The sequence below is a fragment of the Bombyx mandarina genome, chromosome 05, assembly GCF_030267445.1.
Source record: "Bombyx mandarina strain Sakado chromosome 05, ASM3026744v2".
In the NCBI taxonomy this organism is placed as follows: domain Eukaryota; kingdom Metazoa; phylum Arthropoda; class Insecta; order Lepidoptera; family Bombycidae; genus Bombyx; species Bombyx mandarina.
In genome coordinates, this window is record NC_143212.1 from 3,732,785 (window position 1) to 3,751,901 (window position 19,117).

At 37.5% G+C, this 19,117-nt stretch overlaps 1 protein-coding gene across 9 annotated transcripts in view; it reads right to left on the reverse strand.

Moving 5' to 3' along the window:
* The window catches only part of M7BP (Myosin-7a binding protein), a 112,632-nt gene that overhangs the window by 22,457 nt on the left and 71,058 nt on the right, over positions 1-19,117 (reverse strand). For 2 of the 9 annotated variants that reach the window (XM_028186324.2, XM_089727308.1), the window contains exon 2: positions 5,329-5,504. The exons of 6 other annotated variants lie outside the window; for them this stretch is intronic. In XM_028186324.2, coding sequence (XP_028042125.2) covers positions 5,329-5,422 — 94 coding nt within the window. In that variant the 5' untranslated portion in view covers positions 5,423-5,504. The remainder of the gene's footprint in view (positions 1-5,328; positions 5,505-19,117) is intronic. One more of the 9 variants, XM_028186325.2, reaches the window with a different exon arrangement.

Below are 19,117 nucleotides of genomic sequence, written 5' to 3' on the forward strand. Positions count from 1 at the left end.
ATAAATTAAACATTAGGCCAGGTCTCCCAGTGAGCGTAGAGGGGGTCACTGATGTTGAGGATATCGCAAAAATATTTAGAGAGCACTTCTTCGTGAAGTCACCACGGGGGCCGCCACAGGCTACAGAGAGTGCCAGGCTGGATGAGGAGGAGTTGAGCACTCGGTTCATAGCAAATAATGTGAAAAAAGCCATAACAAATATGTCCAGAGGCAAATCTCCGGGCCACGATAGCTTGAGCATAGAACACTTGCAGTACGCAGGTCCACACATATCGCGAGTTCTGGCGATGCTTTATACATTCTGTGTGGGGCATTCATACTTACCTGCAGAGATGATGAAAACGGTGGTAGTGCCAGTTGTAAAAAGCAAAACCGGGGATATATCTGATAGGAATAACTATCGCCCCATCTCACTAGCCACCATTGTAGCCAAAGTGCTCGACAGTCTGCTTAATTCTGAGCTGGATAAATTTCTACTGCTCCACGACAACCAGTTTGGTTTTAGACTGGGTCTTTCAACAGAAAGTGCAATTTTGTGCTTAAAGCGGACTGTCAGGTACTACACCGATAGAAAGACGCCAGTTTACGCGTGCTTCCTTGACCTGTCGAAAGCGTTTGATCTGGTCTGCTACGATATGTTATGGAAAAAACTGGAGGATACCAAAGTTCCACCAGAAATAAATAGCATTTTTAAATTTTGGTACAGCAACCAGGTGAACGTTGTGAGATGGGCAGGAGCGCTGTCTGAACCGTATAGGCTGGAGTGCGGGGTGAGGCAGGGGGGATTGACCTCCCCTAAGCTTTTTAACCTGTACGTTAATGCTCTGATTGACGAGCTTAGCAGCACACATGTCGGCTGTCATGTTGAAGATGTCAATATCAATAATATAAGTTACGCTGATGACATGGTGCTGCTGAGTGCGTCTCCCTGTGGGCTGGGGAAGCTCCTACGTATATGTGAAAGGTATGTTAGCTGTCATGGCCTAGTGTATAACGTTAAAAAAAGTGAATGCATGGTCTTTGAGGCCGGAGCCAAGTGCCCTATGAAAATACCATCTATTACTCTGAACAAAGTTCCGATTGCATTTGTAAAGAAATTCAAATATCTGGGTCACTTGTTAACCTCTGACCTCAGGGACGATGCTGACATAGAGCGTGAACGTAGGGCGTTGGCAGTGCGTGCTAACATGATTGCCCGCAGGTTTGCACGTAGCTCTAGAGAAACAAAGATTACGCTCTTCAGAGCATATTGTACATCTTTTTACACGTGCAGTTTGTGGGTTAATTACTCGCAAAAGCAGTATAACGCCCTGCGTGTACAGTATAATGATGCATTTAGGATGCTGATGGGGCTGCCTCGATTCTGCAGCGCATCGGGCATGTTTGCGGAGGCGCGCACCGACGATTTCTATGCCATAATAAGAAAGCGATGCGCGTCCTTGCTCTGCAGGGTAGGGGCTAGCTCCAACAGCATCCTGGCCATGATATTCTCTAGGTTAGATGGACCTTTTCTGAATCATTGCAGAGAGGTCCACAAGGTTTTCTCGTAATGCAGCTATTGCAATCGTATGTAGTATGTTTGTTGTTGTTTTCTTTTATTGCTGTGTCCTTACTAACTTAGTTTTAAGAAATAACTGTTACTAACATTTATATGGATTGTTGTTATCTGAAATAAAGAATTTAATAATAATAATATGCTTTTTTTCTTTCTTGTAGCAGACATTTAAGATATTTTTGATGTTTTACTTCAAACCGATAGCATTTAGAAATAGGCAAGGTGGTGGTACCTACCCGTGCGGACTCACAAGAGGTCCTACCACCAGTAATTACGCAAATTACAATTTTGTGGGTTTTGATTTTTTATTACACGATGCTATTCCTTCACCGTGGAAGTGAATCGTGAACATTTGTTGAGTACGTATTTCATTACAAAAATTGGTACCCGCCTGGGATTCGAACACCGGTGCATCGCTCAACACGAATGCAACGGACGTCTTAACCTTTAGGCCACGACTGCCCTCGACCACTTTATTGCATTCTCGGAGGACATTCTTGTCACGCCGGAACCCTCCAAACCTTCTTCAAACGGGGATTAAAGCGCGTTTTCAATGCAAAAATAAAATAAATACCTATTGTTCTTTAACTACAATTATGAATTACGTTATACCAAGTTCGAGATAACATTAACATAATAGGTGTAGCATCCGCTTACATACACAACGTGCCAAAACAAACAGAGCTCTGTTAGTACGTGCAAGTCACATTGCAAACAATGAAATTACTTATGTCGTATGCTGTCATGAACGCAGGTTTTGTGCCAGAGCAAAGTCCAAAGATTGCGAAAATTTGCTTATGAAGTTTTCTTTACGTGGATGATGATGTACCAGCTCAGCTTCGAAGGCATTCGTAAGTTCTTGGAGTGTATTAGAACTATGATTGTGCTTTCATACAAATAGGTGTATGTTCGGCGAGTTGTTAGTAGTGGCTCTGAGTACGACTTCTGTGATGGATTTTCGACTGTCGTCGGTACATTTGTTAAAGTTGTTTCATGTTGTGTCAAAGTTGATTCTTGCTGGTTGACTGCATTGATAAGCATTTTATTTTTTATTGCTTAGATGGGTGGACGAGCTCACAGCCCATCTGGTATTAAGTGGTTACTGGAGCCCATAGACATCTACCACGTAAATGTTGCCAACCACCTTGACATATAAGTTCTAAGTTCTCAGTATAGTTACAACGGCTGCCCCACCCTTCAAACCGAAACGCATTACTGCTTCACGGCAGAAACAGTCAGGGTGGTGGTATCTACCCGCGCAGACTTACAAGAGGTCCTACCACCAGTAAGAACAGTTTACGTTGTTGATGTCTATGGGCTGCAGTAACTACTTGATACCAGTTGAGCGAGAGTTCGTATAGTCATGTAAGTAAATCGAAGCTTGGGTTAATTTTTGTGTAACATTTGATTTCTTCTGCATCACATGTCTAAATTTACATAAATTTATGTAAAAACATTAATCTTGAAGACAATTTGATAAACGTAATTTTGTCATTAGCCAATAATTTCGTTCTATTGTTGAACCGTCTGTTTTTTTTTTCTTTCGTGTCGAGGCCAACCTTTGACCGTATGGTTATGTGTTTAGTTACCTACATTAGGAAAATTGTACAAATGTGGTAGTTTCATGTAGTAAATCGTGAATTTTCGCAAAATATCGTTGGCTGTTTGCTTGAATCGTGGATTGATTTATTCATTACCTTAACAAGAGGTTAGATTATGTTGCAAAATGAATCATTAACGCACTAAAATATTTTGTTGACTCGGTTATGTATAACATTAAATTGCATATTAGCTTTTTCAATGCGCATAGACTATAATATGCTATTTATTCGTGGTGTTTCTCGAATAATACTAAGTATGGAGTATTTTTCTTTGCATACTACTAAATTCTACATTCGATTTTATGATTGCAGTACCAGACATATTTTACTGCGTTTAAACGTAGGTTATAAAACCAGCCTTCTGTATTTTGCAAAATGTCAGCACTTTTAATTATCGGCTTCAGAAATAATATTTTATGTATATGGGAATTATAATTGGTGTTTAAAGTGGACTTGCAACTCAAATGCCTTTGCATTTCGAAATGAGCGCGAATATATCAAACGTAACAAGTAGTAATGGCGTTCGAAATTAGCGCGAATATGTCAAATGTAAAAAGCGATGGCGGCTGGCTGCGTACTAAGTTTAACACAGTAGGAACACAATTGCGAACATATAATAATTACATTAAGAGTAAATGTAGATTCCTATATACTTTCCCAGGCGATTTTAATTATTTCTAAATTTGTTCTATAATTTCGTTCAAACAGATGTCCGATTGTTCGAATTGTCAAAATAAAATTATTCGATTGTACTCAATGAAAATTTTAATAACATCACCGCGAGATGTAATCACGAGATAAAACTTAAAATTATTTCGTATAGGTATTTATGTATATTTACGTCTAAGTATTTCGTAAATCATTTCGTGTTACCTTTACGATTTACTTTTACGTTAATACTACTAATACTAATACTAATTACAGAAAATAATAATTAATTTTAATTCCAAAATGTAATTTATAACATTTATAACCTTAATTTATTAATGTTGGAGGAACTTATAATGTAAATAGGTTTTATTTGTAGAATTATTCGTCAAAGAACTTGCATTCGCTACTGGTCGTCCTTTAGAAGGCCGATCTTTGCCATTTACAGTAAAAGCAGGTGCGCTAGCAATCCGTGACATAAATACGTTTTCGTTTTATCATTTTGTTGTTTAATGAATACGCACTTGTGTATATGTTACTCTATAAACATGGTACCTGAAGAGTCAACGTCTAGTGTAGTATTTATGGATATTGTCTTTCGGTATAAAGGATAGGGGTAACGAGAAATGGCCTAAATAGGGGACAAATCGAAAAAGGTTCCAACCGTAAGCAGCAAATTACTGTTGAAAAACCCAAATAAATAGTATTATCGTAGCAAATGGTTTAAAATGGTTTGACATTAATGTAGCAGTTGAAAAAAAGGGCGCATAACTGAAAATTTTAATGTAATAACTTTTGGCGCTATCTTAGAACTTATACCACTTGCAATGGTGGCGCCAGTCTAATCGGTCGCTTATTGAAAGTAAATTGCTAATAAAATAGTGTGCTGCTTGGCACTAACCTCCATATTTTTGGGATAGACTTTAATTAAACAGTGTTTCTGTTGGGTCTGCAATATTTTTTCTCTAACTTGTACGGCTGAGGCTTTGTCATAATTATCATGATGCCTAACAACTCTTATAAAAACAAGTAACTTCTTTTATTTAGTGTCATCGTTGCGAACAGAAAATGCATTATTAATTTAAATATGTTTATTACGAGACACTTGTTTACGTTTTTAACGCGAAACGACCACTCATAGTATATCGGTATTTGCAGTTATTGTGAATAGATTCACCTGTTTAGACATCTATTTACTTATTGCTTAACCGGGTAAACGAACTCATGGCCCACCTTAAGTTGAGTGGTTATACGGGTCCATTGACCACAGCGTGAATGCCGATATCTTAATACTTAATAATGTCGCAATTGTATGGTAATTTACGCTTTGGTAGGAACTTTACTCCTAGTATTGCTGACGTCCATGGCCAACGGTAACTACTTATTATTAGGGCAAAAAAAAACAGAATTTTGCGGGTTTTATTTTGATTTCGAATTACACGATGTTAATCCATTGTGAAAAAAATTGTATCTGGATTACTATCTCTAGGATTTCAATATCGCGAAACCATAGCGAATACTCACCAAGTATCTCCTCAAGCCAGTAACAGGAAATGTACAGGAATATGGCAACACCTAACCAGAATCCGATGAGCAGGAACGCTAAATACTCCAACATTTTAGCATTCTCAACACTGGTAACACTGTTTAAATCACTAACACTTTATCGTATTAATCCCATTATACCTTTAAAATTTGTGCTATAGTTTTTTTATTATTATTTTAGATATGGCCTCGCGGTTTAAGATATGAGTTTTTAAAATTTTACTAGTACAGCGCAACCGTTTTGCAATACGCTGTGGTAAATATTTATTTATACTTTTGACACCTCTCGCGCCCGTCCCTTTAATAGCTTATCAAACGAACGATGCTTAAGTGAATGGAAATTATTCTAATTGACCTTTTTTATTTATTTTTTATTGCTTAGATGGGTGGTCGAGCTCACAGCCCACCTGGTGTTAAGTGGTTACTGGAGTCCATAGACATCTACAACGTAAATGCCACCTACCTTGAGATATAAGTTCTAAGGTCTCAGTATAGTTACAACGGCTGCCCCACCCTTCAAACCGAAACGCATTACTGCTTCACGGCAGAAATAGGCAGGGTGGTGGTATCTACCCGTGCAGACTCACAAGAGGTCCTACCACCAGTAATATACCTATACTGAAACCACAATTACAATGATTGCTTCAAACCTAAAAGTGTTTTATTCAAGTAGGGCTGCCTCTACAGCCGCTTCCAAATCGTCAGGAGTTTTCTATTCGGCATTCAACATTCAGAAGAATGTCTGAGAAACTCACGGTTTGAAATATAACACGGTGTTTATGTATCTGCAATGTTTTCTATATCGCGCTGGGTTTTTTTTTTGTTTTGGTCCGGAGGCTTTTTTGGTATCTCCAGATCACGTGGTCATCCAGGAGGACGCTCCTGTGCGCTTAGTGCGAGTTTTTTAACGTTCTCGATAACGTAAAAGTTAATTTAAATTTGCATGGAGTTGGAACGTTTACCGCTAGGGGCGCTGTTCTAACTGCATAAAAATTTGAGTTAACTTTTACGCTATCGAGAACGTTAAAAAACTCGCACTAAGCACGCTGGTCTAGTCGCGTTGCGCGTACCTTTTCAAGTAATAATTATGATAGCGCTGTATAGATAAGTAATAAGCGCTGGTAAAAAGGTGTTGCGATTTGCTCTGGGGTACACCGGTGATATATAAAATAAAAGAGTGGACTGTATTATTTGGCAAATTTATAAAAAGAGTAAACCAAGATGAAAACAAGTAAGTGTCGCGGGCCGCGTTGCTGCACGAAGTGGGTTAATATTTTTAAACGATTAGAATCAATACAAAAATTTATATGTGTTCTGAGTCAGCACGTATAGACATCACTATCTTACCTATTTCTACAAAGCAGTCATTTGGTCCGATTAACAATAGCTCTTATTGAAGAAAGGTTAATGCATCACAGAGTTCAACCTTTCTCGGTGAGGCTAACAAATGGCAGGCTGCGTCACTTGCGCTTCTCCGCGAATAAATAAATAAATAAGATAGTAAAATGCAAATGATAATAATAATAATAGTTCCCACACTCCTTTCACAAGACGAGCTCATCTCTAACGTAATGATGTAACGCGTAAAATTCACAATTTTAAGATCGAACGTGAGAAATTTACATGTTTTTATATGTAACATAGTGTTTCATTCGTTTCCCTTATGAGCAGAGCGAGTGTGAGTGAGACGGATGTATATCATGTTAATGATGCAATGCGTCTACAGATTATGTCATCTCATTTAAGATTTTGAGCGAAAAACATTAAATCAGTGTCGTCTGGTAGTTTGGCAACATTCTCTGTAGCGATGTGAATGCGCGTTTCAATGGTAATGTTTACGGAAGAGCTTTTTGTATGTATCTGTTTCAAATAAATAAACTTAATTAGACGTTCCTCGTAATATTATTATGTAGAACGGTGGGGCTGTTGATTGGGGATTGATTCAAATTAATAATTTAAAATAAAATTTCTAAATAAAATTAAGCTAAGCTAAAATTTCCTTCTATGTTATTGACGACGACAAGTATATGTACACATCTTTTACCAAATTTAAATAGCGAAGGAGTTGACTCTGATATTGTCAAAGCTATAGATAGGGTTTTCGCCCAAAAATATCAAAGATTAGGTACATATTCATTGCACTGACCAAATGGCCTCGTGATTTAGAAGACACTACTACTAATTATGGCGAAGCGTTTATATACTTTACCTTTTAACTTCAGTGTGTGTTTATTTAAGTCGTACGTTGCATAGGTATGCATTCGAATGCATAGACAAACTAACTGTTCAGTGTGCTTGGTGCGAGTTTTTAACGTTTTCGATAGCGTAAGAGTTAACTCATATTTGTATGGAATTGGATCGTTTGCGTACATTTGCCACTAGGGGCGCTGTTCCAACTGCATACACAATTAGGTTAACTTTTACGCTAACGAGAACGTTAAAAAACTCGTAATAACCACACTGATCGAATAGAGACCGTTACCGAATTACGATATGTTAATGAATCACATACGTTATATGTGCATAGGAATAACGTAAGTTAATGTTTGTACATGCTTGTTACGTAATGTATCATTCAGTAAAACAGTAACATTAAAACCCACAGACACAGCCCACTGAGTTACTTGCCGGTGATAGATTCTGCGAAGCACTGCTCTTGCTAGGGCTAGTGCTATCAACTTTTTTGTTCCTACCTATGCTAATAGCCTTGAGAAGCTATATCAGCGTTGCCCTAGTGTGTAGGTGAGCTCTCGGGGCTCAAACCGGAGGTGTTGCTAACACTGGTCCTAGCAAGAGCAATGCTTCGCAGAATCTACTACCGGATCGGAAACGCGACTCACTGAGAAGATCCGGCGAGAAACTCAGTGGGCTGTGTCTGAGGGTTAATTTACTCGCCGAACCCTTCGTTCGAGTTCGGTGAGGACGGTGACCTGGTGTTAGCAACGTCGTCAGGTTAGAGCTTCGTGAGCTCACTTACGGTTACGCTGACATAGCCTCTAAAGGCAGGCTTAGGCAGGAAAAAAAAAGGAAAATTACATAGCGTTTGTTAGTACGGCTGACCGTTTCTTGGGCTGAGACAGTAGCCATTCGTGTCACCGTCAAAAAATACAACTTATAAGGTTAACAAAATGTTTATTATTAAATCATTTTGTTATTCCGATACATATCGCATGAGACTTTGTTTGAAAAACAACTACACCGAATTGTTTGAAGCAAACAATCGTTTTGTTTTACACAACAGTTGGGGAGTTTTTATGCGCTTGCTAGCGGACGAAATCGTGGCATACACGACGCTTGTTAGAAGTTATCGGAGCTCATAGACATGACGATACGGATTCCACCTTAAGATATCAGGTTTTACTGCTAGTAGGACCTCTTGTGAGTCCGCACGGGTAGGTACACGACCCCGTCTATTTCTGCCGTGAAGCAGTAATGCGTTTCGATTTGAATTGTGGGGCGGCCGTTGTAACTATACTGAGACCTTAGAACTTATATCTCAAGATGGGTGGCGCATTTATGTTGTTGATGTTTTTGGGCTCCAGTAACCACTTAACACCAGGTGGGCTGTGAGCTCGTCAACTCGTCTAAGCAATAAAAAACAAAAGGACCTTTTAGTATTGAGTAATTAATCGCTGTTTGATCTGTAGAATCGTGGTACCTAGTTATAAAGCTGATTTCCCTATGTGATCGTTGGTAGCCTAAAAGGCAGGTGAGCTCACGGGTTCAACCTGAGAGAATTTTTAATACTAGCCCTAGCAAGAGCCGTGCTTCGCGAAATCTACCACCGGATCGGAAACGCAACACACTGAGAAGATCCGGCGAGAAACTCAGTGGATAGATAGAGTCATAACTACCGCCACAATTTCTTTGATGATTTTACGTATATATACTTATATATAGGTGTACCCGTCCACTTCGCTGGGCATTTAAAATTAACATTATTATTTCTCACCCCCACAAAGATTATCATCATCAACTCCCCCGCAACTGGTGTAGGGAGTCCAACACTCATATAAATATTAGCTTATCCATTAAGTACATGTATTTTCTACATGGATGTCAAGTTACAAGTCAATCGGATACATGGTTCAGTAGTTATAACGGAACATCCGTAAAAACCACTGTAGATTTATATATTAGTATAGACACTAGTTATGTATTATTTGAATATTAATATATAGATGACGAGTTGATTAGTTAAGTAATCTGTGTTGTTGCATTTAAGAGATCGAAAGTTGTTATGGAGCATTATAATTTTAAAATTAAGTTAAAAGACTCGTTTTGTATTCAATCGAGAACGGAAGTAAAATTTGCATTGAATATATCATTTAATGTACGTCTCCTCGAACCGATAATAAGGATAACGTGTCCTGACGTAACGCGGGTCAGAGAAATAATATGTATACAATAATATAAATTAAACAAAATGTATGCGAGTCACATTTTTAAACATATTTATTTATCTTAACATGTAAAAAAAATTGGAGTGTCTGTTTGTAATATTGAAATAACCGTTTTTTACTATATGCATATGAATTTATATACGGCACATACACCAAAATAACATTTTTTACAATTTTTGTCTGTCTGTCTGTTTGTTCCGGCTAATCTTTGGAGCGGCTGAACCGATTTAGACAAGCCTTTCACCGATAGGTAGCTGATGGTAATAATATAAGAAGTAACTTATGTTAGTTTTTTCGACTAGCTTCGCCCCACGGCGTCTCCCGCGGTACGATAATAACTGGGGCTAACATCGCGCGACTCAGATAATATTAAAATAAAAACACGTTATTATTCGCAAGTCGTACTAAGAATATAATATACATATTTAATTCCGGCGATTTTAAAATTAAAATAAAATTAATGTAAAATTATTGGAACATTCACTTTTATAATTTACTAGCTGACCCAGCAGATTTCTTAGTGCCTAAACTTAAACCTTTGTATAAAATAAACTTAAAACAAACAAAAGGAATCCGTCCGGCGGGGGATACATCAAAGGAAAAACAAAATTGTTATTTTTATGTAATTCCGAGCATTTTCATAATTATCTTAATCTACCTTTTAAATATATATATATATATATATATATATATAGATAATATACAACTTACATTCAATTAAATACTTATACAAATTAAATCATTTAGGTAGCTATACAGATAAACAGGAAAATGGTTTGAAATCAAAGTTGCCATGACAAAATTAAGATAATTCGAATTCCGTTCATTTTCGAGCCTTGAATTCTAGGAAAAACATCACACGCGAATACACGTGTTTTAAATACTTGATTTGTTTTTGATTTGGGTTTGGCGGCGTTCTGTGTCTCTTGTGTTGGATAACATTCATATTTTGATAGCATTCTATGTAGTTCTAATAACAAATTATCCGGGTGGCTGTGGTAATTTTAATCTCCTGTGTTGTCATTCTTTTCATTGACATTAATCGACTATCGGGTTAATCATAGGTCTTGAAATTTACGGTGAAGAGCCCTTACATAGATTAAAACATATCAAATATGATTTAAGTAACGATTGTTTTGTTATAATTATGATTTATTGCGTCCAGTGAACATTGCACTTATGCATTATCATTTATCAGCTGTTAACTTGTCTCTGTCTGTAACCATGTCAACAGCGTCAATAACAGAATCGGGTGACAATGATACTTTTGACATGAGACGTCAAAATAATCGTGTCACTAGTTCGAATGACACACTACAGTAATTACATTTCAAGAGAACTGTTGACTTGTCGGAAATGTCATATAAATTATACACGTCCCGTACATAGGTTGTGTTATCTATCTCTTCTTAGATCTCATGTAGATAGATTTTTTTCCCTACCTATACTGATAGCCTTGAGAGCTGGAGAGGCTATATCAGCGTAACTAGACAAATAGGTGAGCTCATGGGGTTCAAACCTGCCAAAGTTGCTAAAACTGATCCTAGCAAGAGCAAGCAGTGCTTCGCAGAATCTTTTCGCAGACTTTTTCTAATGAAATACGCATTTCGCATTTTTCTAATGATTCGCCTTTCTTCTTATTAACATCTATTTATTTTATAGACTCGGTAGTCTCGGTAGTAATCATAGAACGATTTCTATGATTCGTCTTTCATAAAAAGTGATAATTTATAAAACGTTTGATCGGAATAGTTGTGTGCTCGGAAATCGCACGAACATCATGTTTTCCCTTTCACGGCCGCTGCGGCTGACCACTTTCATGGGTAATTCCCTTCAATGGCACGTGCCTAAGGATGTTGTATAACGGCTATGCGTTTGCACTGTGACGTAAGCTGTAGCCGGCTGGTTTTGTTAAGCAGCAAAAAGATACACGAATAAAGCCGAGGCGATATTTTACCTGGGTATGATTACTCATGTATATATGTACAGTACAGTTATTGGATCTGATGGATCTCACGAACCACGGAGCCCCGACAGCTAATCTGCAAAAGCGGGATTGTAGGGATTGGAGGGTGCCTATGTGCGTGCGGGCCGCGTGAGCGAACACCACACTCGCGTAGGTCATGAAGGGGCTTATGCAAGTTTTGCAAAGTGTCACCTTGTTCCGAAGAGACATTTTACTCCGCTTACAGATCATGGGGTAGAGTCTACCGAGAATAAACGCGGCACGGTCACGGACTGATTTTATATGCGGGCGGAATGTCATCGATGCATCCAGGGTAACGCCCAGGTACTTGACGTTCCTGGCCCAGGGTATGGGTTGTCTAAAGAGAGTAATCGGGGGTGGCATAAGAAGTATAGTAAGACAGTTCTATAGACATTGTAACGGTAGGCCGGAATATATTTGGCAAATGCCTGAATAACGCTAACGGCATTTTCAAGTTAAATTTACATATAATATACAAGTTCCGAATAAAATGTAGACCGTTCTACGCAGAAATCTCACACGTACGATACAAGATATTTCATTTGTAGCAATTTATTTAGAACAATTTATTTAGATAGCAATTAAAATTTTATACACAAACCTTACTGGTTTATCGCGGTTTCTAGTAGTGTAGAACAGGGAATCCCATATAATGTTAGACAAGAGATCTTAAAGAACTCAAAGATAGACTGAGGTTGATATAAATTCAAATCCAATTTTTAATAAAGGGCTTTGCCGCCACGACGCCATCCTGATGTCACGTTAGTTCAAGGTTATCCTGATACCCTTCGAAGCCGATATGTTTAAATTACTGTGTATTACGTAATATCAAACAAAAATAAACAAACACTTTAGTATAGTGTTTATCAATTTCGCGTTATCATCATACACAAGTGCTTAATAATAGCCATTACAAAATGGCTCTCATTTAAAGAATATTCATAATATGATTTAATTCAAATTTAAAGTGAGCAGAATCGCGGAAATACCCATTCGATTTTTGAACGATACTTTAATTTATAATGTTCATTGGCCTATAAATTTTAATGAGGATGTAAAAACCAATAACTATTTTTAACTAATGATTTAAACCAATGGCTATTTAAATATATGTATTTTTCCATATAGTGCATGGTATCGGCAGTTATAAATATTTTATGAACAGATATTACTAGAAGGGTTATTTTGATAATATCCTGAAAAGCAACTCACGCTTTTTTACAATAAAATCATTTTTTCTTACACTATTTTTAATACAAATTTATTAAAATTTATTTTCTATTTTTTAGTTGGATTTTCTAAAAAAGCGTATTTGGTTAGTTTTTTTTAAATATTATTTATTTGTATATGGCGGTAGATATATCGAGACGCTATGCGCTGTGTACATGCTCTTTTTCGTTCACATTAGAAAATTACGAGGATCAAAACAAAGAATCAATAGCTTTTTTTTTTTTTTTATTGCCCTTGTAGGCAGACGAACATACGGCCCACCTGATGGTGAGTGGTTACCGTCGCCCATGGGCTTCAGCAATGCCAGGGGCAGAGCCAAGCCGCTGCCTACCGCTAAATTTGGAGTGTGTAATCCCGTGCGTTCTGGGTAAGCAGCTCAGATAAACGACTCACTACTTTGGCATACGCAATTAGGCAACGGTTTTCTTTTTAATCTAGAACAAAAATGTGCTCGGACGCGTAATAAAAAAAAGAAATTGCCTTAACGTTTGTTGAAGTACAGCTTTAGAAAAAATAATTCGGTTGCCGTTATTGTAGTTTTTAAAATTCTGTTACGTTTTTACGTTTAAGTTCTCTCTCTCACCGACATGTGAATTGAGTTTATGGGGCCTTACTTAATAAGGACAATTCCCGTTAACGTAAGATATTTGATTTACGGAAACATATACGAATAGCTTTTTCCATATTTACATATAAATATAGGAACTTTTTAACTCTGCCAGTGCCAGTCCCAAGCCCGGATGAAAACAGAGGAAGGTTTAGTTGGAGTTCGACCTTTCCATCGTAAACAGTCAACGCCGAACGTCGGGCGGCGGTTAATTAGCCGGACCCAAATAAGGCTTCAGCGGCCTCGAAGGACTAAATCTCTTCCAACTCCTGTGGAAGGACGCGGGACCCCACCGTGTGTATTAAGAAAGCCTCACGAGGCCACGACCCTCAGTATTGAGGATTATGGACGCAAGAAGGAGGATATTAACTTTTTATGTATCATACAGATTTTACTTAATTTTTGTGATGTGAAAATTACTTCAATATTCAATATATTTACATGTACAATATATTTATAAAATCATTTGCATGCATTTGTATTTTACATATACAAAGTTTCTCTAGATATCAGTAAAACATTAAGAACTGAATCCAAATTAGTTCAGTCAGCTTAAAGTATTGCGTAAATATTGTGTGCAAACGTATAAATCCAGACAAACAGACAACTGCCCGAATTGCGGTTTGTATCTCTATATAGATAATATATGATTAAGGAATATTTTCAGATAAATTTTCAGAGTGCTGAATATAATTCGAAAAGTAGCAATTAAAATTTAATTACAATCCATTATGAAAGTTTGTCTTAGCAATGCAACGAAAGTTATGAAAGTGATTCATTTTCGGATTAGTAAACTGATTTTATATGATGTCGCTCTTCGCTTGGGAAATTATATGTACTAGAGGTCCCGCAGTAGTCGAAATTCGACTATAATTAATTGGAATTGTAAGTTTGTACACTATTATGATTGTATTTTATACCTCTATAATCACAAATTTCGCCAAGACTACACTATAAAAAATATTAACAAAGACAAACAACATTTAATCTATTCTCAATTTGACAACAGACGCCAAGAACAAAAGTTTGACAATAAATAGTATGCATGCGTGTGTACGTCAAATACATGGTATGTAGTGTGTGTAATGTTTTTTTTATTGGTTTAATGTATCTTTTATGCATTATTTTAAAAAAATATTAGCATTGTGCACTTCCTCTCTATATTCCTTATAAGTGTGGAAAATTTCATACTCCTCTGTCCGCGCAATTTTCATAAAAAGGGATACAAAGTTTTCGCTTCACGTATTAATATAATAATTTAGGAAATTATATTATTATGTATACTTCGATTTAAGCTTACAGTACAGCAGTGGTTAAATCCAGGCTACCGGAGTCCATAGACATAAATCACGTCGAATGGAACTGATATTTCAATTTTCAATGAATGCACTTTATTTTTCAACTAGAATAACAAAGGTAAAAATATACGAAAATTCAGATACCGATTTAAATAAACGTCTAGCAATGGCTAATTGAAAATCATTTTACTGAACGCCTATTCATTGAATTGGATAATTAAGAGAAGCAAAATGACGCGTCAGAGTCGAAACCCTTGACGTGCCTATTTTTTTTTTGTTGTTTAAATGTTCCGTCGCGCGTATTGAAAACAACGTCAGTGTGCTTAGTGCGAGTTTTTTAACGCTCTCGATCGCGTTAATGTTAACTCAAATTTGTATGGAGTTGGAAAAGCGCCCCTAGCGGCAAACGATAGGAAGCTGTTCGAACTCCATACAAATGTGAGTTAATTTTTACACATTTTGTCCTCAAACACAGCCCACTGAGTTTCTCGCCGAATCTTCTCAGTGGGTCGCGTTTCTGATCCGGTGGTAGATTCTGCGAAGCACGGCTCTTGCTAGGGTTCGTGTTAGCATCGTCATCAGGTTTGAGCCCCGAGAGCTACCTCTAATTAAGGCGATGCTGATATAGCCTCTCAAGGCTATCAGCTTAGGTAGAAAAAAAAACACATTTTGGGAAGTTAAAAACTCGCACTAGCCTCAGTAGACACTAAAGTTTCCCCCTACCATGTGTCTTCGTTTTTACGAGCGTTTCTCGAAAATCGGTTCCTGCTTAAAAGAGCACCAAAAACTATGTCAAACAAAACTCGACCATACAATAAACCGGGTTACAAAGTCTTATCACGCCCTAAAATGTTCTGAGTTAATATGCCTCCCTTTCGTAACTTCGTGAAGCAATATAGATAGCGACAAGCCGGACTACTATCATTTTGTAACTAGATGGACAAATACCATTTTCTACGGCAGTCATCATCATCATGCTTTCCTATTACCCTCTGCTGGGGTGTAGGGCTCGAATCAAATTTTTCCATTTATATCGGTCTTGGGCAGTCTGTTCTAGCTCCTCCCACGTCATGCCCAAGACCCCTAGCTCCTGCTCCACCGAGCGACGCCAAGTTGTTCTGGGGCGGCCTCATTTTATACGGCAGTACTTTAGGCTTTTTACTGGTAGTAGGACCTCTTTTAAATCCGCGCGGGTAGGTACCACCATCCTGCCTATTTCTACCGTGAAGCAGTAATGCGTTTCGGTTTGAAACGGGCAGCCGTTGTAACTATACTTGAGACCATAGAACTTATATCTCAAGTGGGTGGCGCATTTACGTCGTGGATGTCTATGGGCTCCAGTAACCACTTAACACCAGGTGGGCTGTGAGCTCGTCCACTCACCTAAGCAATAAAAAAGTGAGTAAAGGATATGGATAAAGGACATTTTTGACATCAATAAAAACTGACGTGTGAAACTTGTGTGAATTTTGCGGGAAATCTTCCTTGTTCTAATGCTTAGTAGTAGGTACACAAAGATTCGATGAAATACGTAAAGTTTGAATGAAGTTTGTTATCAAAATTTTTAATGTTTGGTTAAATATATCATGTTTGTTTATATGGCAAATAATATAATAATTTTTAATGTGGCAACCCTGTGCACACAGATAGTACGTACCAAGTAACAGGTTATCTATTGCGAATAGTGAATGCACTTTCGACACTAGCACTTGTTGCTTACTGTAATAATTTATAATGAAAGAGGCACTGTAATTGTTTAAGAGAAGCCCTCAGGCGCTCTTGTTCATGTGAAGCAATATCGCATTCCTTGGTATTCCTCAAATACATAGATGGATCGTTTCTCCCTTGTAATATTGTTGTTAGAACATGAGGATATGGAAGATATATCACAATCGTGCTCTTTCTGCCCCAATGATTGTATTTCAGAGGACAAAGAGTAGGACAGCTGTCATTAATGTTTTGACCTCAAGTCTCAAAGTAACACAATCAACCTATATTTTACAGTTTTATTTTCAAAGTCGGCGGATATTATTATAGGTCTAGAATTAAAAAAATCTGATTAGATGAACAGCCAAAAGAAACTATGATTTAATTAATTTGAATTGCGGACTACTGATTAGGCAATTAAGAATTATTAAAATTCACAAACACAATTTAACAGCAGAATAAAACGAACGAGGAAACAATTCAAATGTTAATTACGAGATCATCTCATATCTACGAGATGTTGCTGGCTACGTGTCATTATCATATAACGTAGAACTGTAATCTGATGACCTTGGGCCGTTAATAAGATTAATGATCAAGAAGTTTTTGCTAATGGTTCGTTGGGAATGAAATAAAGTCCGTTTCCAGATCGATATCAGAATCTTAGATAAATTTTTTTCATTACCCTTATTGACAGACGAGTCGATTTGATGGTGAGTGGTTACCGTAGCCCATAGACGTTAGCAATGCCTGGGGCTGAGCCAAGCCACTGCCTACCGTTAAGTACTCTCCACAAGCCTCGTTTGAAGAAGGAAATTCCTGATATTCTTTGTCCAGTTGAGCGTATTTGTTCATAGTTTCACGTATGCTACTTTTCTGACGTTGAAAGTTGAACTTTCAATGTGTTACGTTTATAAAATAACCTCGTAATAGCCATTTTGGTTAACTCAATCGAAATTAAACTTGTTTTTTTACATATAAAGAGTTTTTCTTGCAACTATGATACTATTCAGTTGCTATAAACATTCTGCGGTCGTGTCCGACTAAAAACCAGCGCAGTATGTTACAGTGCGCTTATTGGTGAGTTTTTTAACGTTCTCGATAGCGTAAAAGTTAACTCAACTTTGTATGGAGTTGGAACGATTGCCTTCGTTTGCTACTAGGGGCGCTGTTCCAACTGCATTTTTTCCCTACCTATGCTGATAGCCTTGAGAGGCTATTTCAGCTTCAACCCTAACGTGTGTAGGTGAGCTCACGGGGCTCAAACCAGAGTGTTGCTAACACTGACCCTAGCAAGAGTAGTGCTTCGCAGAATCTACCACCGGATCGGAAACGCGACCCACTGAGAAGATCCGGCGAGAAACTCAGTGGGCCGGCGAGAAACTCAGTGGGCCGGCGAGAAACTCAGTGGGCTAACCAACTGCATACAAATTTGAGTTAGCTTTTACGCTATCGAGAACGTTTAAAAACTCACACTAAGCACACAGAACAATTACGATTAGTTATGCTCGATTTTATGTTGAATATCGCTTCGAGATTGTGTTGTTATTAATAACGTGACTCAGTAAAATCAGGGGTCTGTTATTAGAAGATAATATGTTAAGCGTTTTGCCTGTCAATTAAAAAGTTGCATATTTGAAATTGGTCATCCCTATTTCGGCAGAATGTTGTGTTACCAAATATTACCGAAATCGATTTGTTGCGTTGTGTATTTGCGAATGACAATGATTGGCAGCGCGCCAATAAATTTTTCTTTAATAATATTTTTTCTTTTTGTTTCAAACTGCTGTCCACTGCTAAGTACTCTCCACAGGCCTCGTTTGAAGAAGGAAATATCATAGCGCTCGCGAAACATTGTATAGGGGAGTGTTAGCGTATTTTTGCGTGGGTCACCTTAAATTTGTTGAAGCCGCGTTGCCACAAAGTATTTTGATACAGTTAAGGACTTCTAAAAGCATACTACATATCTAATCGATTGTCTCGTTGGTCTAATTGCCCTAGACTACTATACAAACGGGCCCGGGTTCAATGTCAATGTCAGTAGATATAGGCATCTGATAGCTATTTGAGGTCCGCACCTACTTGTTATTGTCCACTCATAACCGTAACAGAAAAAGGAATCGTAGCTTAGCTGTTAAATCTGGAATGTTTTGATCCAAAAAAAAAACAGCATTACATTTGCTTATCTTCTATTCCAAGGTTATTTTTTGTTGATGATTTTCAGCGCTGTTTTTTTCAACTGTTATTAAACTATCAATTTGGGGTAAAAAAAAGTTTACAACGTTTGTAATTAGAATAATTGGTTTCCAGTCCAACTTCAGAATTATAAAAATAAGATTAAACTTTATCGTGAGAATAGATTGTATTTAAATTTAATTATTTATTAATTCATTAAATATTATATTAAGAATAGCTTTTCGGACTTCTAATGTACATCCGTTGGCAAAATCACATGTCTTAAACCATCTTGCCTCAACTATAAGTGCAAAGGTCAGTTTGTCAATCAAGTTTTTTTTTTACTCTGACGATCGAATAA